Source organism: Pogona vitticeps, chromosome 2, assembly GCF_051106095.1.
Source record: "Pogona vitticeps strain Pit_001003342236 chromosome 2, PviZW2.1, whole genome shotgun sequence".
NCBI lineage: Eukaryota > Metazoa > Chordata > Lepidosauria > Squamata > Agamidae > Pogona > Pogona vitticeps.
In genome coordinates, this window is record NC_135784.1 from 86,190,944 (window position 1) to 86,216,310 (window position 25,367).

Sequence of the window (25,367 nt, forward strand, 5' to 3'; positions counted from 1 at the left end):
AGGCAGGGAGAAAGCGAGGGAAGTTCGAACATCCCGCACTTTCTCCCTGCCTTTTTGGCTTGAGAGGTTTCAGAAGGCTTCCTCCGATGTTGGAGGAAGCCTTTTGAAAGCTCCAAAGGCAGGGAGGAAGGGCAGGAAATTCGATTTTCCCGCCCTTTCTCCCTGCCTTTTGGGTTCGTAACCCAATCTGCGTTTGCAAGTAGGGTTTACTACTTGCAATGAGATCGGGTTCGTAACCCGAAATGTTCGTAACTAGGGCCGTTTGTAACTCGAGGTCCCACTGTAAATGGATGCAACCTTCAAAGAAAGTTTAACCCATGTTTTCTCTTATCAGTGTGTGCTCTGACTTTACTTTGGTTTCCATTTTGCAGCAAATATTCTTTTACTATGTAGAACAGACACGTTAGAAAAATTACAGTAGCTAGAAAAAGTACAGTACAGCAATAGCATGCGTTGACCCAAAATATATCCTAATCCAATGAAACATTGTTTGAAAGATTTCAGTGAAGTTATTTCCAACTGCTCATAAAAAGTGCTTATAAATCAGATTATTTCACGAGCAGCACATGATTGCAAACAGCAGAAGCATTTTCTATAACTTTGTCACGACAGGATTTATCAGAAGTGCAAATAAGGAGCAGAAGACATGTAGTTTGGATTCAGAAGAGGATATGGAACCATATAAACACTATTCTGCTATGTACGTTTGCAGAGACATGTTGAAACTAAATCTATATATATACAGTATATACCTGATTTACTGACTGCTTCCCCCACGTTCTTCCCTCCAACCATTGGCTGTAGGAAGATCTCAATACTGCTCTATGCTGATGACCTGGTCTTACTATCTTTGAATAAAATTGGTCTCAAAAGAATGCTGTCCAAATTTGGGCAGCTCTGTAAAGAGGAATGGCTAACAATCAACTACACCAAAACAAAAATCATGGTCTTTGGGAAGAAAGCACCTAAGTATAACTGGTCACTGGATGGGCATGCTACCAAGCAGGTACGCTCATTTAAATACTTGGGCCCTCAATTCTGTGAGAAACTCTCCTGGAGACAGCATTTAAATGCCACCATCTTACTGAGCACCAGATCATTAGGGCAATTAAAAAGATTTTTCTACAGCAGAGGAGGCCAGCTGGTAAATCCTGCCCTCAAGGTGTTCGTTGTCAAAATTCTAGCACAAATGCTCTACGGGACAGAACTATGGGGAGAGACAGTCAAGCCCAAATTAGAAATCCTGCAGAACAAATTCATGAGGTGGATACTGGGGCTCCCCCCAGGAACCCCCTCGGGTCACCTCAGAGCTGAGCTAGGCCTACCCTCAATTGCAGCTAGAATCGATCTGGCCTATCTTAGATATTGGCATAGACTGAACAATTTGGAGGACTCCTCCCTGACAAAATGCTGCTGGCTAGAACAAGTAAAGTCTGGTGGATGGGCACAACAATGTCACCAAAAATTAAAGGTCCATAACCTTCTGATGGAAAAGTTCCTTAGTTTAAGCTCTCGTGACCTCAGGAACTGGATCTTTGATCTTGACGCTAGTCAGGATAGGGCGGCTATTGTTGGGTCCCGTTTCTCTACCTGGTATCCCCAACTTCAGGTGAATCACGCAAAACCACATTATTTTGAGTTATTGACTTTTCCCCAGATTCGCAGAGCATTTACAGAACTTAGATTTGGACAGATGGCCTCAGCATATCTCGAAGGGAGGTATAAAGGAATCCCAGTTGAGGAACGAAAATGTGTCTTTGGCTGCAACCAGATTGAGGATCTAACTCACTATCTACTGTTCTGCCCTCTCTACAAAAATCCTAGGGAAAGATTTCTGTCACCCATCATTCAGATGTATTTTAACTGTACCAACACTGAAACAGTAGTAGGATTGCTCGCTGATACACAATTGAACATTACATATGCTATAGCACAATTCGCACTAGCAGCTAAGAATTTGAGGCTTCGATTTGGCAGGGATCATAATGCCACATAAATGCTGAATACCGTGGATTGACGTTCTGTGCTATGACAATATTCTTACACCTGGCTTTATTGGTTTTATTAGTTTTATTGGTTTTAATGGTTTTAAGGTTATTACCTGTTTTAATCGGACTGCATGAAAGTGTTTGAATAAAGCAAACATAGCAAATGATGTTGATGGTGGTGAAAAAATGTCTTAATCCAAAATATGTTTATATTGACAAACTTTACTTGCAACCAAAAATTCCACCGAAAGCTGAAAATCAGATGACAGAGAACAGAGATATGAAGAATATAGCAATGATATTTGTGCTTTCCACTATAGTGGACCCTCGACTTACAGACTTTTTGAGTTACAGACTTCTCTGGCTGCAAAATTTAGGTTTGACTTGCAGCCGGAGGATCGACCTACAGACCAGAAAAAACCCAAAATGGAACAAAAATGGAACAAAAACAGTCGGTTACGGATTAATCCGTTTTCAATGCATTGTAGGTCAATGGAGACTCGACCTACAGACTTTTCGACCTGCAGCCACCGTTCCAATACGAATTAATTCTGTAGGTAGAGAGTCCACTGTACTGTTTAATCTGTAGCCAAAGAACGTATTTAAACAGCATTTGCTGAATCAAAGGACAGCATCACCCGCCACCCACTGGATTGTCCCTGCCCCCCAGTTTGGGCACTCAGACTCAAAAAGGTTTGCCATCACTAGTTTAGATAATCTATAATGATTATTCAATCAAGTAAATGAAGCAAATAATGAACATGGTCTAGAAATGAATGGGAAGAAACCAAAGTCTATAGACATTAGTAAAAAGCATTGAACCAGAACTTGAGAAATTCAATTAAAGAATATAAATGTGTGGAGTCTGGTGGAAAATATTGGTTGAATACTGGTTAAATATTGGGATCATAGTCACAGAATGAAAGTCAGAATAGAGATGTTCCACAGCAACTTCCAAAAGGGACACAAGGTGATATACAATACAAAAGTTAAAACTGGCTTCAAGAATGCACATTTTTCTTTCTACAGTACAGAGGAGAAACAATAATGTACTGTAACACGTTCAACTACAAAAAAAGTAACATTTGAAATGTTGATTTACTGCAGGTTGCTAAGAATTTTTGGCTCAAGAAGTTGCCAAATGAAGGCATACTAAGAGATGGAATAAAATAAATCATAGAACACATGAAACACAGGAAGCCAGAATACTTTGGACACATAATAAGAAGCAAAAAGTATGGATGGTTAGAAGCAAGCGTTCCAGATGAATTCAAGCGCAGTTTAGAGCTACCAGGGATGTGGTGGCACTGTAGGTTAAACTGCAGAAGACCAGCAGTCGTAAGATTGAATCCATGCAATGGAGTAAGCCCCCATCACTTGTCCCAGCTCCTGCCAACCTAGCAGTTCAAAAGCATGTAAATAGCTACCACCACAGCTGGAGGGTAATGGCGTTCCGTGTCTAGTTGCGCTGGCCACGTGATCATGGAAACTGTCTACAGACAAACGCTGGCTGTACAGCTTTGAGATGGAGATGAGCACCGCACCCTAGAGTCGGACACGACTGGACTAAATGTCAAGGGGAACCTTTACCTTACCTTAGAGCTACCACATAGAAGTCAGTACAATCATTATGTTTTGTAACCCTCATCCCCATCCCTTGGGAAAGAATTACTAGTCATGTATATGACAGTGAACAGAGGAGTAAGCCTTGAATGTTAACTGGCCTTGATGTATTTATATTTACCAAAGTGTTATAACGAGATAAGGTAGCAACAAAATAGTGATGGAGGAAATGTTAGAATGCCACAAGCCTCACTGACATAATGAATGTATGTAATGAATAAATAAATAAATATGTATTCATGCTGTACCTTTTCCATGGCAAAGGAAAGTACTTTTACAAAATTATGACAAGAGTAAACATTGAATGAGAGCAAAATGTAGCCTGCTACCAGTCCACTGCATTATATGTCATTGATCCAAAACAAAACAATAAAGAACAAAAAGGAAATAAATTGTTAGGAAAAAAAGTTCAATGGATTTCATGTAAGGAAATACATGTCTATAAACATGCAAGATCAGTGTCTAAAGTGTCATATCTCTGCAGAATGTATCTGCACCAGGTAGTTAACAATACAGTGTTGTGATGCTAATGTTTTAGGGAGAGCTGTATGCATTGTACATCTGTGATACAATAGTGAAATTTCATGTACTGCAAAAATTGATAAGCTAGGCTCATTAAAGCTTATTTTTAAAAGTTTTTTACCCTGCGTTTCTCCTTAAAAAAGGGCAAAGCTGGCTTATATAATTAAAAGACAACATTTAAAAGCTAAAAACAATAAGCATACAAATATTTAAAAGAATCAAATCTACACCAACTCTCCCAAGGTAATAACATACAACAGCAGAAAGACAGCAAACCAGGTATTTGTTCTTTTCCATCTCTTTTTGAAACAAGCATCCTGCTTGTTGCTCAGTCTCATCCCAGCATCTGATCAGCAGCATACTTGGAGTACTGCTCATAGCAGCAGGGGTCCAGGAATAAAGGAAAAGGGCAAGTGTGGGACTGGTTCAGAATCTTTGAAATGATTTCCTGGTTATAACCCGGCATCACCAGCCAATGGTCAGTTTCTGATAAGTACATTCTATTCTCGCTTCATTAAGGGTGTTTTCAAAAAGCCTTCTCTGGGTTTAGGATGCAGCCCTCTATGCCATCTTTAGGTAACAAAGAACCTTCTTAACGTACCTCCCACCACTACGTGTGGAATACCTTACTGAAGGAGATCTACTTTGCATACCTGTTCATAATTTCTTGTTTAAGACCTTTTCTTGGCAGGGATGAAGTGCTTAATTATTTTGCTTTTTGCTTTTACCATTTGAACTTTGTTGTTGGCTTTAAACACCACGATATTTTAACATTTCAAAACTTCTTCAAAGGCTTCATTTTCATTGAAAAGTTAATAGTAATGAGAAAATTTGTCAGGTTGATGACACATAATTTTTTAAAGTAAATAACAACTTTCAATCATGGTCTTGTAAGATGTACCCTGGAGAGATCTACTTGCTCATATTTGCTCACATCAACATTTGTGCCATCTCATTATTTTCCCTAAATGTTTAACCTGCTGAAAATGTACACATGGGTTGCATAGTCATGACAACTGCAGAGTACATATGGCAGATTCCATCACAGAAGTGTAGCAGCAAATCACAGGTTCTTTGCACTGCTTTTAGAACTAATTCAACTGAAGTTCCAATGCTAACGTATTAGTTAGGCATCCTTCAGTCTCAAAAGACTATGGTAACGTGCTCTGTATGGAGGAGTTGGAACAGCATCTAGTGTGGCTGAGGAGGCCGATTCGAGAGTGGCAATCCCTTCCATACTGAAGACAAATCCAATCTGTCCCGTCCAGCTCCCCGATTTTGCTGCTTTTGTGACTTCCTCTTTGCCTCAGACTGCTGGACAAGGGTCTCTTCAAATTGGGAGAGGCCGTGATGCAACACCTGCCTCTAGGCTGAATGCTCAGATGTCAGGGTTTCCCATCTGTTGAGGTCCATTCCTAAGGCCTTCAGATCCCGCTTGCAGATGTCCTTGTATCGCAGCTGTGGTCTCCCTCTGGGGCAATTTCCCTTCACTAATTCTCCATACAGGAGGTCCTTTGGAATCCGACCATCAGCCATTCTCACTATGTGCCCAAACCAACGCAGACGTCGCCGTTTCAATAATGTATGCATGCTGAAAATTCCAGCACGTTCTAGGACTACTCTATTTGGAACTTTGTCCTGCCAGGTGATACCAAGGTATACAATAAATGTGTCTGTTGTCACTGGGTAATCAATTCAGGGAGGACAACAAGTAAGACGTAAACTCATTGCCCTTGTTCGGCATATCATGAAAACATTACTATGGCAATCTCACGGCAACATCTCAACGTGCTCATAGATTTCAACTAGCAACATTAAGTAACACGCCCACCGCTGTATTCTTTTAGTTAAGTGTTCATTGGAATAGGTTCGGTCGGAATCAGAAAGTTTGAATCACGTTCAGAGGGGAAGGGAAGAAGTCTACGATTCGCGATCAACTCGGGGGAGGAGACAGAGATGGAAATCACGCACTGCTCGGCCCTCCTTCTCTGCATGCAACGGGGTAAGAAAAGCGGCAACTAGTCCCCATCCTTCAGCCACATAAAAAAGAGCAGGAAAAGACCAACGGGCCCCGCTATAGTCCTAGCATAATAAACTAAGATGAGAAGACGGGGAAAAGAAACAAAGAGACAAGAATCAAATTATCGTGAGAGTGATATAGAACTGCCCGAACCTCACCTGCCTCCTTCCCCACCGGTAAGGCAGTAGCGTCGCCGTTGCTACCCGCCTCGTCCGCCATCTTCTCACGCCGTCGCCGCCCCCCCCCACAATTCTCCCTCTTCTCTCGGAGCACAGAGATATCGCGAGAGGATCTGATTCCATACGCAGATATCGAGAGAGCAACGCTGCCTAGCCCGGGAATCGAAAGGTTCGAGTGAGCCTATGAGGTATCTTCTGTTCTCGCGATATTTGGTCTCAAAACACTCGAGAAAAAGCACGTGAATAAACAGGCTCTTTTGGGCGTCCTTTCCTTCTGAGGGCAAGTATCTGTTACCTCTCGGTGGTTCTTATAACGCAGGAAGTAGACACACTATTGCCATAGACAGCGCTTTCAGATGTTCAGAGGATATACGTTGCATTCTAAGCAAACACTTGCACACCTTTTTCCCCCGAGGCATGGACAAAATGCAAAAAAGCGCCATTGTTATACTCGTCAATCTTGGCTGTGCAAAATATCTCCCATTTACAGTACAATGCTATGTTTGTGTAGACCTCCTTAATAGTCACTCTGATTCAGGTGTTTCCATGGCAGGCTACGGGCGGGAGAACGAAAGGGGAGAGGTCATTATTGGATCGTTTAAATAGCCCAATTTAAACCCACGAAGAAATGCCGCATGTATATATCTGAGACATTTTCTTCTCCGCCTCTCTTCTCAACGGAAATGACACCTGATGGGAATAGTAAAAGAAAGAACCTATGACCAAAAAAAAAAAAGAAATCCCAACTGTCTCTACAACACTGGGGCGAAAACGGGGGAATGTCCCTTCAACTCGAGGGAGCAGGAAAACCAGCCTCTTGCCCTCACCCAAGATGACGCTACCAACTTCCCCACGACCTCACGCGGGAAGAGCGGATCACGTGGCTCCGAGAACGCGCGTCTTCTTTCCATCTTAGCTGTGGGAAGGGAAGCTCTTGGCGCTAATTTGAGCGCGGGCAAAAGATCTTCTCGCTCCTCCGCTGTCGGGTTGTGTGCGACTCTCTCTCTCCCCCCCCCCCCGCGAGAGACAGCAAAGGCTCCGGCTGGCTTCTCTCCTTGCTGTCTTGCGGGGGGGTCTGCGTGGGAGGGGGCGGGGGACCGGCAGGGGCCGGTGAGTACAGTACAGTCTCTTGTCTCTCTCTCTCTCAATGTCCATGCCCCGCTCCAACCACGTCGTTTCCCCCGTCCTTCGTGAGGTCCGTAGGGTCGGTCCCTCTGGTGTTATAGTGCAATTTATCACGAGGTATCCCCTCGCCTCTGGCAAAACCCCTCCAAGTGAGCCTGGCGGGCTTAGCACGGTCGATGGGACCCGGGATACCCAACCCCACCTCCTCTGACCAAACCCTAGTCAGGAGCTTTGTTAAGAAGAAAGGAAGGGGGGGGGAAGAGAGAGAGAGAAACACCCTAACTGTGTCTTGTGTGTTTCTGACAGCCTAGCGATGTGGCAGAAATCGGCAACGTTTTCCTAACGTAGAGATAAGCAACTGCTTGATTTCAACTTGGTGTTAGAAGCACCACCTGTGGGAGTCTTTTCAGCTGTTAGCAACCTCGCCGTTGGTCGTCCGGACTTTTACAGCCGGCACACCTCTCCGAAATTGCCTCCCTTCTCACAGTTGGAGGCCTCTGTTTCTTACAAGGATAGTCCCTACTTTGCAGTTCTTCTGCTGCCAGTAGTCGGGCAGCGCCGTCCTTCTCCGTCGTTGGTGGGACGCAGAGGAAGTCTGGATGGGAGTGTGAAATTCGGGGTTGTCATAGCAATCGCTGAACATTTACTCTCCCTTGGTGCAGACCCCGTATGCTGTTTTTCTCACCTTGTTTAGCATCAATCTGATATTTTGGCGTACTAATGGTAACTCAGGACACTCAATGCTTCTGCTGATCTTCCATTTCCAAATCTAATTTACTGTACTGTCAGTGGTAAATCAGTTGCAGTATGTCTGTAAACATAACTTGTTTTTCTCAGAAAAAGCAAACTTGTTTCTAGCACGCGAGATTTGAGAATGATAGATGAGGTGTAAAATATAGAAGCTTGTGAACCAAAGGTGTTCTCTCTTTTAGATAATTATTAAATACAGGATCCCTTCTTTTGTGTATTTGGTTTATTGCAGTCTTGCAGATTGACTCTATTTACACCAGAAAATGTTGGTTTCTTTGGGATGTAATGTGTAAAAAGAAACCCAAATTGGCACAGTGTACTTACTATTAGCATATTTTCAAAAATATTTCTGTAGTATTTGTAAGTTGTCATTTGGGTATTGCTTGGGATTTAGGTAAGTTTCTTGAGGTAAAAAACATCAGTTACAAGGAGTGATCTGCAGTCTTGCTGCTATGTATAAAAGTTTGAGGATTTCTTCAAATTATTGTGTTTTGAATCTTTAGAAATTGAGAGGTCTTTTAATTGTGGAAAAGCATGTTTTCTTTTAAACAAGAACTTGACGATAGCAAATATTAGGAAAACAAATCTCTTCTCCTACCCCCCCCCCCAACTTCTTGCTGTGATAAGTTTAGTGTTTCAAATGCCTTTTCATTTTTAAATCCACCCTTTTAAAAATAAGTCTGTATGCCTATTCTTTTTGTGACAATCACTTATTTGTGTTTTTTGTTGTGTTTTCAAAGCAAGTCTTGCCCAGTTTGCTTATGTTCTTATGATAGAACAAGCCGCATCTGCAGTACCAGAAAACAAGGAGCCTAGAACAGTAGAAACAGCAATGTTTTCTATCATTAGGCACTGTTTCACCCTGAATCTATAATATACAGGCATCTAGTAACCTTGGATTTGTTATTTATACCCTACTAAAATAGGTCGTGGTTTTACAGAACTTCATATTGATATTTTCAAGCTTTTCTTTTAAAATTTGGAGTAGGTTCATTCTGTCAGAGGGGAGAAGTAAGACTGAGATATTATGTGTGATATAAAAAGCAGCTGCATTGCATGCTGCGGATATTTTTTTTTATAAATGGGGACTTTCCTGAAATATATATATTTGTATGTGTGTGTGTTATAAAAATGAGCAAAGTTGACGTGCCTGTTATAGTACAGGAATATTCTCAAAGAAAATGTGCTATAATTGTGTACTTATTCAATTCACAAAAGAAAATTTAGTTCATCATTAGATTTGGTTGCAGACAGATTGAAAACAATGGGATGGCCTTATAATAATTAGTGAACCGAGGGTCAACTTGGAGAAGCAAATAATTTGAAATAAAAAATTGCTTGGTGAGCAAACTCCTTCATATGACAGCCCTTTGTTCATTTTTGTGGATGATTTTTGGTTTGTTCAGCCTGAGGGCTAGTTATTTGACAGCCAACCAAGTGCATTTAAAATCTGTATCTTTCTTGCCTTGTGAGAGCTGCCTAGGAGATATATGGACCAGTTGTTAGGTGGTGGAGATAGTCCTTGAAAGAAGGGCATATTCTTCTGGTATTCCATTTTAAGCAGTTTCTTGGAGGGGGTAGTAGTCTTTGACTTCCATGTTTTCCTGGCTGTTACTGATTATCTGGACCCTTCTCATGTCCAGGTCAGGGAAGTAAGCAGCTATCATGTTCTTGACATCAGTGCTGGAAGATAGGATGGTAGAGTGCTTAGCGGCATTTGATAACATCAGTCATGCTGCTTTTCCAGAATGTTTGGCTGATGTGGGATTTGGAGGCACTGTACTGTAGCATTTCAAGCCCTGTTAGGATGACTCTTCCCAGAATGTGGTGGGAAAAGACTATTGCTCATTTCCTCGGCTAAAGGCCACTAGAGCTTGGAAAGCTACTTTTAAAAAACAGCTCGTGACGTTACTCTTACTCACCTTCCAGCAAGTAGTTGTTTATCATCAACATAAATGTAGTTCATTAAAAAGTGATAACTTTCTCTTTAAAAAAAAAAAAAACTAAAGTAGCAGCTTTTTTATAACCCTAAAAACATCTGATTGGTACATGCCATTGGTTTGTGATACAAATACATTCCCATCCCATGTACCTTGTCATCATCTCAACAACAAAGTACATTATGAAACAACATCATCATTTAGTATGCCATAAACCAGTAACTGAACCATAATATGTTCTTACACTGCAGTTTAATGAGGCTGCATCTCTGTGACTACCAAAGACCTGAATGGCTTGGGCCCAGGGTCTATGAAAGGCTGCTTTCTGTATGATCCTGTGTGAAATTTGCATTAATCAAGTAAAGTCCTGCTATATGTCACACCATCTAGAGACAGCAGATTAGTCTGGTGAGGTTACGTATAACAGCATGGCAGTTCTTGGAAAGGAGTATGGGGATGTGCCATGCAATTAGTATTAATATGTTCATCCTAATATGGACTTTATTCTCTGCTTTTCAGAGTGCTGCCATATAGAAGATATTTTCGGCATCTTCCATATTCTGTTAGTAGGCTAAGGGTCAGTTCTGGTGGCAGAATAGCTTCAGCCCCCAGAGGCAAACTTGATTATTGGGAAATAAGTTTTCAAAGACAACAGCCTGAAGCCAGATATGTTGTCGTGGTGTATGTTTATTCACGCAGCCCATCTTAGACGTATTTTCTTGGAAACAAGTCTCTTTGATTTCGATGGAATTTTCAATGTATGCATTGACACAGTCGTAGAAGAAAGATTTGTCTGCTGCAGCTCTGCACTTCTGGATTCTTATCCTCAGTTTGCTGCTGTTTGTTCTCTGAGCCTTCCAGCATGAGCATTACAGGTCTCTTCTGTATTCCTGAGACTCTTTTGCATTAATCATTATTTGTAACTGCTGAGTCTATCTAAAAATTGATCCACTGGATTTTTTTTTCAGATTTTGGTTAATCCTTTACTTGTTCTTTGCCTTATCTTTGACACTGAGCAACAATAATACCCAAAAAACTTCACAGGAAGATGCATTGATATTGAATTCCCTCATTAATTTCGAGTGATCAGCAGAGATTTAAATTGTGATTATACTATTTTTTAAAAAAACCGTAGTGTGATAATATATATTATATTGCATCATATCATATGGTAACATATTGACCAAAATTCTTTTGCTTAGCACAATAAATCACACTAGAGTAAGACCATTGAATCAATAGAGATTCAGTGAATCAGCTCCTCTGTATGTTCCATTGATTCAAATGGACGTATTCTAATTGTGAGTTACTGTGCTAAAGTAAGTTGCAGTTAGAATAGGCCAATTTGAGTCAATAGAACTTACAGAAGCATTGACTCACCAAATTCCTATTGATTCAGTGAACCTGCTCTAGTGTGATGTACTGCGCTAAGCAGTGAGATTTTGGCTATTATATTATGCACACACACTCCATGGAGCTGCCTTTGGAAAGTGTTTGGAAACTTCAGCAGGCTCAAAATGCTCCAACTACTTTGTTTAGTGGGGCTTGTTACAACGACCCCATAACTCTCCTGCTACAGAAGCACCACTGGTTGCAGGTCTGTTGCCAAGCACAATTCAAAGTTCTAGTTTTAACCTATAAAGCCTTAAACGGCTTGTGTCTAAGCGATCTTAAAGATTTCATATCCTTTTATTAGCCTGTCTGGTTCAAGATCATCAGGGGAAACCTTGATTCCACCACCACCACCACCACAGGTGTGTTTGGTGGGGACGCTGGAGAGGGCTTTCTCTGTCACTACTTCCAAACTCCTCTTTTCATGGGAGGCCAGGCTGGCCCTTTCTCTTCAAGCAGGCTTTCCCCTCATGGCTGGTGGTCTGAGAGGGATTTTTTAAAATGGGGTTTTGTTTTTGTTACTTTTAGTGTGTGTTTAGTGCTTTTTTCCTACTATTTTTAATATATTTGTTTAATTCATTTTAATATTGTCATAATTTATTAATCAACTTTTCACATTGTATCTTTTTAATTATTGTAAAGCTGCCTTGAGTCCTTTTTGAGGAGAAAGATGGGATATAAATATTTTAAATAAATAAATATTTTCATGCTGTTAATTAGAATCATCGGATAGTGAAGTTGGAAGGGGCCTTTAAGGCCATCAAGTTCAACCCCCTGTTCAATGCCATTAATTTTAATGTTTTTTTATTATGGGCTTTTACTTGATTTTATGGTTAAAATTATGTTTTACTTGTGTTGATTTTAGGAAGATTGTAAGCCGCCTTAAGTGCTATTTTGTAGTGGAAAGGAAGAGTGTAAACAAAAAAAACATGCTATTGCCATCTAGGTACTTTATAATGATTTGCAAAAAGTAGGTTTAGTGAACTCAGCCTTTTGTGGCTGCTGTGAATCTGTTACAGTTTGCAAGGCATGTTAAATCTCTGAAAATAAAAGAAGGTTGAGGGAAGCTTTACATGTTACTGTATCTTTGACTTCTAATGAATTGAATAATGCGTACTTCTTAGTCTATGGTGCAGATTATCAGGAATTTGGGCTGGGGGAATAGTGGCTAAAAATCAGCAGCCAGTAGCTTGGACCTCTCAGAAACCCATTTGGGAATGAGAGTCATTCATTTTTCCGGCTTCATGTTTGAGCATTTTAAGCTGTCACAGCTTGGCAGGTCTAGTAGCTGCAGTGTCAAGATTGTGAATTATCCTGCTGGTAATTGTTTTCTGATTCATCAGTGTGATAGATGATGATGAGAGAAAATGGCAAATAATCATAAATGTGAGATTTTCAAGGATACCCCTGAAAAGTGTGAGTTCTGAAATAAAGCACACTTGGGCTTGCCTATTAAGGGGTCACCTTGGCTGTCTGAGCTTAGGGAAATGTTCTTAAGAGTCCCAGAATTGGGGGGGGGTGTTGAAAAAGCCCACATAGGTGAATGGAAAAGCAGCTGTGAGCCAACATTCAGAATTAGTTGCAGATAGTTCTTTGCTCTGTTCAGTTTTGGTGAAATCAAACATGGGCCTTACTTAAAAGCAGACTATTGGAATAAAAGGGGAGAATGAGATTTAAGTGAAACATTTTCACTGCTTCCTGACTTGTCTGGGTCTTTTTAATTTATGATTGGAGACATCAGCCTCTTTGTTTTCGGAGCTGCATGTATTTAATTTTATTTATTTATTTATTTAGAGTTGTGTGGTTAAATCTGTGCATGTCTTTGAAAGCATGGAGGATAAGGGAATCTTTGTGCTTCTTTGCAGTCTCTCACCTAATATGATCCATTGGGTAGAAAAGGTACTGCACAGTTTGGGGAGTTGCTGAATGTTAGTTTCTTGGCAGGCTTACAAGTGCTGTTCCTTAGTATTTCTCATCTTCTTCCAGAGGTGTGTGAAAGTACACCATCTGATGTGAATAGGAAGTAGTGGCGAAACTGGATTTTGAAATAATTGTCTTCTTTATAGCCTCTATGTGTTGCTCTAAATGACATAACCAGTGTAAATTTGAAATGTTTTCCCCTCAATATTCTTGAATTGACAGACTTCCAGGGTAGTGTTTGTTTTTCATTTCAAGGTGGCAGCACTAGAAACTTAAAGGGTATAAATGTGTCTGTATAGAAATCTGTAAAAGCAAAATAGGAATGTAGGAACTGCAGATGAAGGCAGAACTAAAGATGCTACATTTTTGGAAATTTTGACTCAGTGCTGCACTTTTTAAAATTTGTGAACAGAATTTTTTGGGGGAAATAATACTATAGTTATTCATTAACAAACCTAAGCTGAATGTATTATTTTAACAATGTAAAATACATCCTTCGTAATTTACTTAAGAATAAATAATTGCATGCCATCAAGTCAATTTTGACTTATGGTGACCCTTTCCAGGGTTTTCTAACCAGAGAGTACTCAGAAGTGGTTTACCATTCACTTCTTCTGGAGGGCATCCAGGGACTGCGCAGCTTACTCAAAACCCCACAGGCTGGTTCTTCCCCCTAGGAGACACAGTTGGGAATTGAACTCCCAACCCCTATCTCCACGGCCAAATAGCTAAACTACTGAGCTGTCCAAACAGCTGATATAGTTAGCATGTCAAATTATAGTACTTGGCATATTTATGAAATTTAAAGTATAGTTGTTCACATGATTACCCCTCAAAATTAACTCGATTTAGTGGTCTTTGCTCTCAGAGAAGTATGTATAGAGTTGCAACCTTATTAATATAACTTGTGAATAATGCAGTTACTAGCAAAAGACAGCATGCCAAGGTTCCCTCTAAGTTTGGCGCACGTGCGCCTCTGCGCAGCTGTCTTTCCCCTCCGCGCAGCGATCATGTTATGTCCCGGTCATGATGGAACTCAGCACACAGGGGCGGAGTCACGAGAGAGAGAGCTGAAATGTTAATAATAAAAGAAGCTGTCGTGTTTGTAAGTTTGCTGCTTGATCTGTTCAGTTGTAAGTAATGAAACCTTTTATTCTTTCCCCTACTAATGTATCAGAGTGAGGTTTTGAGACTGTAAGTGTCAGTTAATGAGAATAATAATAATCATGTGCCGTCAAGTCAATATCTGACTTAGGGACCCTTTTCAACGTTTTCCAGGTAGAGAATACACAGAAGTGGTTTACCATTCCCTTCTCCTAGGGTCACTCTGGAAATACTATGCAGCTGTGAATCCTTGCATTTCTGCTGAACAGCAAGGGGAATTTAACCAAAAATTCAAAACTCTGCAACACTATGTTCCTTTCTTGCCACTCATCCCTGGAACTTTTTCTTCCTTGATGCCAGCTCTCTCTTCTTTCAAAGCTTCTGTAGAAATCATGCCATAACACCTTTGAAAACTTACCCTAGCATCCCTAGAAATTGTGAGGCCTATGTTAGTGTCATTGCATTTGCTCAAAGTTACCTCATCTATTTTTCTCTATCGCTAAGCTTTAGATGGTCAGCTCCTTGAGGTTGGACCTGTAAAAGAAATGCCATGTGCATTTTTCCCATTGTTAAATAAATAGAACTTCCCAATATACAGTGGTGCCTCGCAAGACGATGTTAATTCGTTCCGCGAAAATTGCTGTCTTGCAAAAACATTGTCTTATGAAACTTGGTTCCCCATTGGAATGCATTGAAATCTATTTAATGCATTTCAATGGGGAAAAATTGTTGTCTTGCGAAAATCATCCATAGAAAACATCGTCTTGCGAAATGTAGTTCCCCATTGGAATGCATTGAAATCTATTTAATGCATTCCAATGGGGAAAAAAAAAGTCTTGCGAAGCATTGGTCTAAAAAACAACAACACCGTCTTGCAAAGCATAGACCCAAACATCGTCTTGCGAAAATCGTCCATAGGAAAAACCGTCTTGTGAAGTGCAACAGCGATCGCAAAAAACCATCATCTTTCAGATTAATCGTCCCGCGAGGCAATCGTCTTGCGAGGCACCACTTGTACACATGATCACAAGAAATGAAACATAAGGCAGAATATAGAACTGTGCATGAGAACACTGCAAAAAAGCTGAATGTATCGATAGTGGTTTGTGACTAAGAATATTTGAAAGGTATGAGTGTGCACAAGCTGGTTTTCTCTGTTTAGTTCTTTATTTTTTGAGGATAAATGTGTTTGTGTTCATTCTGGATTGTCATTAGAAGAATTCAGCTATCTTAATGCTCAATGTGCAGTCCAGTCAAGTTTCTGTTTTAGTAGCAAGGGAGTCATGAAGGATCTTCTTACAGCCCCACTCTTCTTGTATTGAGGCCTTGCCTTATCCCTTGTATGTGTTTTTTGGCTTCTTATTGTGGTGCCATCTTTATGAAAGGTTTCGGAGGAAGATGTGTTACCAGAAATGCTAGACTGTTGTGATCAGTTTGCACATTGAACTGATTGCCAGAAAAGCTGTGGAGAGTGTAAAGGAAAAGCATTTGCCATGTTGCTGCTGCTCTCATTTGGCCAAGGGCCCTAATCAGCTTTCCTGGCTGTGCTTTCACTGATAAAGCTTGTTATGTAGCTCTCTTGCTATGTATAGTCTGGCAAGCAAAGACTTTACTGAAAGCAATAGCTCTAATTGCACTTGCACCTGCTTTACCCTCTGTTTCACATAATTCTTAGCATTTGCAGTACTAATAGTCAGCAGGTCCTCCTCCCTCCACACTGAATCCTGTTCCTGGAACAGATAGCTGTAGTGAATTCCAGCAGAGGGCACTGTAAGCATTTTGTCTGGTGCACAGCTTAGGCCTTAACAAGAAACCCGATGTCCTTGACTTTTCTCTTGAATTGTCTTTTGCCACTCTTCTGAATTTTGCATTAGTCCTACAGTATGTGTCCAAGCTGTTGCTCTGTGAGCATATCATTTGAAAAATGCAGCTTCTGTCATATGTCTAATTGAATATGAACGCTGGGAACTCCTTCAGATGCTTCACTTTTCCCTCCTGGAATGCTGAGTCTGGCAAGATCCACTGTCCCTCTTTTGGCTTATTCTTCATCAGTAGTGGAATAAGGTGAAGGCTAATAGGAGTTTGAAAGCTAATGTTTCCTGATGTTAAATGTATAACTTTGGGCAAGTCTGAGATGAGTTGTTGTTGGGTTTTTTGGAACATGCAGTTAGTCTGTGATTTTGGCTTTTTCTAAGCTTAATCAGCTATATAAGGTGCTCTTAATTGGATGAGCAGGGATTTATGAATGTGTCTCCTAATAACTCTCAAGTCTACAGGACTGTGTGATACGAATTAATGTCTTGGGTGTTCTGCCTCAAAGTAATAAGGCAGCAATCTATTAGGAGGAAACTAAGCTAGGAGCGACCAAATGGTATTAAATCTTTCTGTTTGTTTCAGTGGGGAGGATGCCAAAGAAGAAGCGGAAAACTGTGGACAGGCCTAATTCTCAGGACCTGGATCAAAGGGAAGAGGAGCCAGGAAGATTCCCAGATGCCAGCTTGGAGCACAGTTTTGAGGATGCGTGTATTGTCATATCTGACAGTGATGGGGAGGTAAGTGGTCAAGAACATACACCATGCAAGTTCTGACAGGGGAAGGAGCATTTATATGCCAGTCTATTTTCCTTTTCTTTTTTCATGTGTAATTTGAGTTTGAAGTAAAATTGAAAATACAGGCATACCATATAACAAGCAATTGAGAGAAGAAAGGAGTATGGAACTCACTGTTTACTATTCTTGGTATTACTGTTGAGTGATTTGGTCATATGGATCACAGTCAGAAAAGGAAATGTTCTGTATTTGATTGGAAAGGGGTTAGAAGCCTGAAAGTCTTTTCTGTAGGAGATTAGATAAGCAAAAATTATAGTGCCATATCTTGTTTTAAAAAAATGATTGTTACATATGCATATGTATTGAAAAATGTCCCATTGATATGTAAGTGGGCATTGCAGGGGTTGACAACATGTTGCCTACAGGCCATCTGGGCCCCGATGTATTGTGGATGCTAGGAGCCCTGTTCACTACTGATTTTTCACCCATTAAAAAGTGTAGGATTATTTATCTATCTGGAAGTCTCCAAGAAGTGCAGTTCTCCTTTAAAATAAAAGTATGTACTCCCCCATGTTGTGTTGTGATCTCCCCAAAACCAAATTTTAGGAACTAGTGATGCACTTCCAACCACATTTTGTTGAAGGGTTTTGAGTGTTTAATGAATTCCTAGGAGGGGAAATTAGTTCTGAAACCAGTCAAACTTGCTGACTCCTGGGAAATGAGGTTGTAAATTTATATATCATAATTGTCTTTGAAATTTGACAGTGTTCTGCTGTTTATTTCTGTAGACAGCTAAATTTTCTCTCCACCTCCCGAGTCAAATTGTTGATTCTTTGACTGGCAGTCCATTTCTTCTTCTTAAGATGGTTTTAAGATTGATTGATCTGTGCCCATGTAGTCACCTGTCAAGCATAGCACCTACTGTAAGACCTATCAGTGTAGGTATTTTGTTTACTTATTACACCATTAATTATTCTTAATCTCTCTCAGTTTGTGTTTTTAGGGAGTAAATAACGTTATTTATTTTATTTTAACACATTGAATCCCAAGGAGTCAAAGTACCACAGTTAAGATACGTGATGAGACTCTGCTAAGCATGCACGCATACTATGAGTAAAAATCACTGTCTTATTTGTTTTGATAGGACTAGTCTTTATCTGTTTAGGTCAAAAGCACTTTCACTTCTAGTCATTTAGTGTCTGAAAGCCATACTGTATAATGTGGTTGCCTCTTTCTGTCAGGAGAGGGATGTCTTACGCATTAGTTGCAATCCCAGCAATCATCATGACTGCAGATGCCTCTCATTAGATTAGGCTTGCTTTGATATTATGAAGGAACAAACGTGGGCTAAGATACTAATCTGCAAGAAAAGATTGTGTCCAGAGGTAAGAAAAAAGTTACCCGTATTTTTCGCTCCATAAGACGCACCTCTCCATAAGACGCACCCAATTTTTAGGCGAAGAAAACAGGAAAAAATAATCTGGGAATTTCGCTCCATAACATGCATACACTTTTTCCTAATGTTTTTTTGGAAAAAAAGTGCGTCTTATGGTGCGAAAAATACAGTATTTTGGCTGCCGCAACCATCCTGAAGTTTGTAGAATGCACAGACTCTTGTTCCCATGTCTTCTCTGGCAACATAATTACAAAATGTCAAACAAAATATCAGGAACGTGTTTCCTTGTTTGTCTGTTAATATGATCTATGTCATCCATTGCCAACCATGCCCCTCTTCCCTCAACATAGGATCAACAGGACAATCTATATGCAAAGCAATTAATAGACCTACATCTGACATCAGAAATGGCAACACATAAAAACCTGTTTCAGAATATTTTAGTCTATCTGGGCACTGCTTGAGTGACCTGTGAGAAATTGGCTTAAAAAAATATCTACAGTACTAGACTTCAAAGATAATCAGCAGAGATAAGGTATATACAGGTGCTGCAGAGCCACTCAAAAGAACAGAATACTAATTGAGAGTTTCTAACTCACTGCCACATATGAAATCCTACAATGATTCCCACAGTTTGCCACTTATGTCACTGATGTTATTGTCACTTTGTAGACTCATAGAATGATAAGTGGAATTATTCCCAGCCTGGTAGTACCATTCCTTTACTATTGAACCTCTGTCAAATTGAACATTATATGTATCTTCTGTTGTTTATGAGGCCATGTACAAATATGACAGTGATATGTTGTTGTTGTTTAGTCGTTAAGTCGTGTCCGACTCTTCGTGACCCCATGGACCAGAACACACCAGGCCCTCCTGTCTTCCACTGCCTCCCAGAGTTGGGTCAAATTCATGTTGGGAGGCGGAACTTGGTCGCTGTGAAGCCAGCAGCTCCCGGGAACAGCTCCCGAAAAAAGCTGGAACCGCTCAGTCTGGGGTCCCTCTAGAAAGGGGGGGACCGAAGAGGAGGCCAGGAGAGGTCACCCTGAAGCAGATGGTGAGCCCAGATAGTAGAAGATTTGGCAGCAACCTGATTTTTCTTCCCTCTGAAAATTCACCCAAGCATAGATTGGAGATGGGAGGCTATTTTATGGCACAAAGCTGTGAGTAAACTCCACACCAAAATTCCTGAGTAGAGGAGAACAAAAATACGGCCGAAAATACACAATAACAAAGTAAGTCTTTGATTTATGAACAACCTCATTAAGGTGTAAAAGAAACTATAAAGTGAAAATATTTGACCGAAAGAAGAGAGAAGAAGCGGTGAGCCATGCCTGCCAGCTTGCTTCTTCAAAGCGAATGTCTCTTAAACAGCAAGTTTATAAACAGCATGATGGCTCAAGGTCACAGATAGACAGTGAGATGGAAAAATTTTGTGTTTCTGCAAAAAATCCCAGAGGAAATACTACTCAACAGGCTTTAAGGGACTGAAATCTTGTGAATGCTGTTTAGTCTGGTTTTTTCTCCCTAGTTTGAGTGGGGCTTTGAAAATAAAATCTTGTCTTTGGAGCAGGAGGAATAAGCTTTTGGGAATAAAAAACAGACAGTGAATCATCAGTGTGACGACATAATTGGCTAGATTGAAGAACTGAGGAAGCCAGGACTGGAGTCGAATGGAACTTTGATAATAGAAGCATGTTTGGTTTTAGAAGGAAGAATAAATTTTTGGGAGTAACGGACAGTGAATCATCATCTCATCAACGAGAGGAACGTAACAGAATAAATAGACTGAGGACCTAGGAAAATCAAGCCTGGAGTTACTGAAGGACTACCACAATATCTTTTGGAGAGACTGGCTCCCTACGTTTGCTGTTTAGTCTGGACTTTCTCTTGGTTGGACTGTGTGGATTTTGATAATACAGTGGTGCCTCGCTTACCGATCGTTCCGTTGAGCGATGAAACCGCATACCGACGCTGTTTTTGCGATCGCAAAACCGATCGCTTTGCGATGTTTCCTATGGGGGAAATCGCTTTGCGATGATCGCGCGGAAGTGATCACCGCAAAGCGCCCATTTTTAACAGCTGATCGGCAGTTCCAAAATGTCCGCCACAAAAACAAAATGGCTGCCGCTGTTTTGCCTCGCTCTAGAGGCACCCAAAATGGCCGCCGCTATGGAGGAATTTCGCATAAGGTGAGTTTTTAAGCCCATAGGAACGTATTAAACGCGTTTTAATATGTTCCTATGGGCTTTTTAAAATCGCTTAGTGATTAAATCACTTGGCGACATTTTTCCTGGAACGGATTAACGTCGCTAAGTGAGGCACCACTGTATTGCTATAATATCTGGCCAATGAGAGAGGACATACTTGGGGGGGTGTATGATGATGGGTTTGGTTTGTTGATAAAATAGTGGAATAAAAAAAATTATTTATACAAACCATATGTATTGGAAAGATGGAAATGACCTCTGAAATTTTTAAATATCAACGGTTGGGATTTTGCCAGGTAAAGAATGGCAGGTTACCATGCAAATGACAATAACAGGATTTCAGCAGGTAAATGAGCACCTCAACCAGGTGGAAGACCTGATGAAAGGGAAACCATCAGAGGTTAAACAACAGTTAAATGAAACTGCACTAATTCCAGAACAGTTTTTATTGAGAGTGATGTCAGGTAACATAGATGAGATTAAGAGTTACCCAGTGAGCTACTCAGATAGAACAGTCAGAGAAGTTGATATTAAAAATCAGATTACTGTCCTGGATTCAATTTTATCTCCTCAAAAATGGAAGAAAATAGAGTCACAGAAACAAGAGAAGGGTACTGAGAAAATATGGGAAGTGCTAGAAATTGATATTTTTTCAGGCAGGCTGAATGTATGTCCAAGACAGAAGGAAATTGAAAGGCGGGGGTGTATTTTATAATTGGTCTTGATTTCCTGATAGAGTTGGAATAACTTAGATTTAAATTAAAACATGAATATAAGCTGATATTTAGAGGATAACCAAACAGTATAAAAAAGAATATAAAGTTGTTTTTTGCATTGAAAAATGAATAGATTAGATTCATGTATACCTAATATAAATAGATTGGATGATTGTATACTTTGTGTTCTCCTGTCCTTAAAACCCTTTTCCCATGCCTTACAGTTCCTTTTACCTTTTGTATTCCCTACCCTATTCCTAGTAGTTTAAAAATAAAATATTTAAATAGTAAAAAAAATCATGTTGGTAGCTTTGGTGACACTGCCCAACCATCTCGTCCTCTGTTGTTCCCTTCTCCTCTTGCCTTCACACTTTCCTAAAATGAGCTGACCACTGAAGAATGGATGCTTTTGAATTGTGGTGCTGGAGGAGGCTCTTGAGAGTCCCCTGGACTGCAAGGAGAACAAACCTATCCATTCTAAAGGAAATCAACCCTGAGTGCTCACTGGAAGGACAGATCCTGAAGCTGAGGCTCCAATACTTTGGCCATCTCATGAGAAGAGAAGACTCCCTGGAAAAGACCCTGATGTTGAGAAATGCAAGAGAAGAAGGGGACAACAGAGGACAAGATGGCTGGACAGTGTCATCGAAGCAACCAACATGAATTTGACCCAACTCTGGGAGACAGTGGAAAACAGAAGGGCCTGGCGTGCTCTAGTCCATGGGGTCACGAAGTCGGACACGACTAAATGACTAAACAACAGCAACTTTCACCCTCATTAAGAGGTTCTTTAATTCCTCCTCACTTTCTGCCATCAGAGTGGTGATATATGATAGTGGTATAGTCTCACTCTAATGTCTGAGAATGTGGACCTGATCCATGAATGCTCATAATAAAATATAGCAGTTTATCTTTAAGGTACCATGACATATTTGTGTTTTGTTTTTTTATTTTTGTGCTCTGTTGTTGTCTGATACGATATTTACTTATTTTATATATTTATTTATCTGAAAGATATTTATGCAGTGCTTTAGTGATGGGATTTAGTAAAACAGATGTACATGGGAATCCTGGAAATTCTTCTGTGTTATGAGAACTTGCTCTGAAAGCTACAGAAGAAGGATAGGCATTCTGAAGTGCTGTTGAGGATGCTTGGTTCATTCCAAAGGCAAAGGAATGTGGTATTCATCTGTTTTGAAATATAATGCTCTAGCGATGGCAGCAACCAAAAATACCTCAAGGACTTCAGACTCTCCAAAATCTTGTTCAGCTGAATTGTTGAAGAGATGAATAAATGAACCTGTCTAGAGAGGAGTTGTGTTCTGTCCAGTATGACAAATTTATATCTGATCGTCAGGACACAAATGTCAAATTGTAGGGCACTCCACAGAATTAAGTAATAAAGACCCTTGACTGTTAAATCAGTGTTGAGAGTTGTGTTATTTATATACAGGCTTAGGAGCTAGCAGTTGCATTACTGATTCTGGAAATGGCCTGAACTGCCATGACTTGAACCTAAACCTTGCAGAATGATTGACAGAAGAACTAATTTGCTGTTGTGCGCAGTTTTTACAGCCTTGCCTAGTTATTTTTCAAGCTGAGGAGAAACGTATTTATGCAATATCAATGCATTTCAGTTCCCTGCTTCTTATATATAGATTTATTTATTTATTTTAATATATATCCCACCCATTTAGACAAAGTCTACTCTGGGCAGCTAACAACAATATTATAATAAAATAAAACAACAATATTAATACACTAGAGGATAGTGAAATAAGTTAGTTATCGACAGGAGGGAAGGCCTGTCTGAAGAGCCAGGTCTTAAGTTGGCTCTTAAAAATGCCCAGCGAGGAAGCCAGACAAATATCTGGGGGGAGATTGTTCCAGACTTGAGGGGCAACTGCTGAGAAGGCCCACTTTCTTTTTCTTTCTCTTCGGGCCTCCTTCGGCATTAGGCACCTCAGCTGCCCCTCCTGGCTAGTGTGAGTGATATGGGTAGATCTAGGTGGGAGAATGTGTTCTGCCAGATATTGAAGTCCTAAACCATTTACTGTATGGCTTTATATGTCATCATTAATACTTTAAAATCAATGTGGAAATGAACAGGTAGCCAATGCAAGGCCTCTAGAGTGGGGGAGGTATGTTGATGTTTTCTCACCCCAGTAAGAAGTCTGGCCGCCGCATTCTGCACCATTTGAAGCTTCTGTGTCAATCGCAAAGGTAGCCCCACACAGAACGAATTACAGCAGTCTAATCTCGAGACTACAAGCTCATGTACCAGAGTGGTGAGGGCCCCGACATCAAGATAGGGTTGCAGCTGGGCAATCCGCCACAGATGGAAGCAGGCGGTAGGGACCACTGACACTACCTGAGTTTCCATGGTAAGTGCCGGATCAAGATGTACCCCCAAGCTGCGAACCTCAGTTTTCGTGGTGAGAGTCACCCCCCTGAAAGTGAGGGAGTTTCCCAAATCACCAATGTCTGGGCCACCTACCCTCAGGACCTCTGTCTTCTCCGGGTTCAGCCTCAGACCATTCACCTACATCCATCCCAGTACGGCATCCAGACAGCACTGAAAGGACAGAACGACATCCACTGTTGTAGGAAAAAAGGAGATGTAGAGCTGGGTGTCATCAGCATACTGATGACACAAAGCCCCACACCCCCTGATGACCTGACCCAGTGGCCTCATGTAGATATTAAACAGCATTGGGGAGATAATCGAGCCCTGTGGAATCCCACAAGTGAGATTCCACGGAGCCGATACACTGTCCCTGAGCTGTACTCTCTGGGGATGGTCCTCCAAGAAGGATCGAAGCCAGGCTAATGCCAGACCACTGATTCCCAGCTCGGAGAGCCTCCCCAGGAGGATACCATGGTCGACAGTATTGAGGGCGGCTGAGATATCGAGAAGGACCAACAGAGACATTTTGCCCCTGCCGGCCTCCCTCAGGAGGTCATCAAATGGCTCGACTAGCAGCCCTCACCTTAGTTAGGTAACAGTTAGTCATGATCCTGACAGCTTTATGATTATATTCCATCAGGTTCCGTCTCAAATTGTACTCTAGCCTTCTCTTGTTCTGCGTCATAGCTCGCAGCTGCTGGTTAAACCAGGGCGCTGGACGAGCTCTGCAACAGAGAGGGTGTTTAGGAGTGATTGTGTCAACAGCCCTGGTGGCGGCAGCAAGCCAGCCATCAACCAGAGCCTCGACAGGAGCGCCAATCAGGTCAGCCGTAATCCCTCTCATGGAATCCTGGAATCCTATAGGATCCAGTAGCCTTCGAGGGTGGACCATTAAAATAGGTCCTTGCTCCTTGCAGGGAGGGAGAGCCACTGGGAGGTTACATTTAATTAGGCGATGATCTGACCATGGCAAGGGGACCGACACAAGGTCAATCACCGTCAGACCACACTCTTTGGTGTTTCACATTGGTAAAGAGATAATTATTACAAGAAGAGACTGGAAAAGGAGCCTACCCACAGACATTAAGCAGTTATGAACAACAGCAAAAACCTTTTACTGCAAGAAAATATTTGCCACAGGAAAATGGTATTGGAAGTTACAGTTGCCCAGTTACTGGAGTCCCCTGCTGGGAAACTCCCTTAGAGAAAAAGATCATATGGTTGTAATACTACTCCTTTTTAGAAACCCCCCAGTGGTACTATCTGGTAAATTAATTTCTTTTGTTGGTGATCCTCATACTGAAATCTGCAAGGCAAGAAGAAATAAGTAGCTTCAAGAAAGTATACCATACGTGAAAGATCAGGAGCTATTGTTCACTACAGTTATTTATCTTATCATGTATGCATTTGAAAGTGCAGAAACAAAACAGCTCTTAAAATATATATATATAAACATTAAGCACTTTGGCTAGACTATACATTCAGACCTCTAAACAATAAATTCTGGTGGCATAATCACTCATATT

At 40.9% G+C, this 25,367-nt stretch overlaps 2 protein-coding genes across 10 annotated transcripts in view; one reads left to right on the forward strand and one right to left on the reverse strand.

The window, feature by feature from the left end:
- ZNF346 (zinc finger protein 346) overlaps nucleotides 1–6,472 on the reverse strand; it is a 28,163-nt gene extending 21,691 nt beyond the window's left edge. For both annotated transcript variants that reach the window (XR_012083637.2, XM_020791502.3), the window contains exon 1: nucleotides 6,312–6,472. Coding sequence is in view for 1 of the 2 variants with exons in the window: in XM_020791502.3 (XP_020647161.2) it covers nucleotides 6,312–6,372 (61 nt within the window). In the remaining variant the exon portion in view is untranslated. The remainder of the gene's footprint in view (nucleotides 1–6,311) is intronic.
- UIMC1 (ubiquitin interaction motif containing 1) overlaps nucleotides 5,612–25,367 on the forward strand; it is a 101,425-nt gene continuing 81,669 nt past the window's right edge. For 6 of the 8 annotated variants that reach the window (XR_013541801.1, XR_013541802.1, XR_013541800.1 and 3 more), the window contains exons 1-2: nucleotides 5,612–6,135; nucleotides 16,961–17,115. Coding sequence is in view for 3 of the 8 variants with exons in the window: in XM_078385578.1 (XP_078241704.1) it covers nucleotides 6,090–6,135; nucleotides 16,961–17,115 (201 nt within the window). In the remaining 5 variants the exon portion in view is untranslated. Of the gene's footprint in view, nucleotides 6,136–7,285; nucleotides 7,443–16,960; nucleotides 17,116–25,367 lie in introns of those variants that run through there. The other 2 variants (XM_020790763.3, XM_020790808.3) reach the window with 2 other exon arrangements.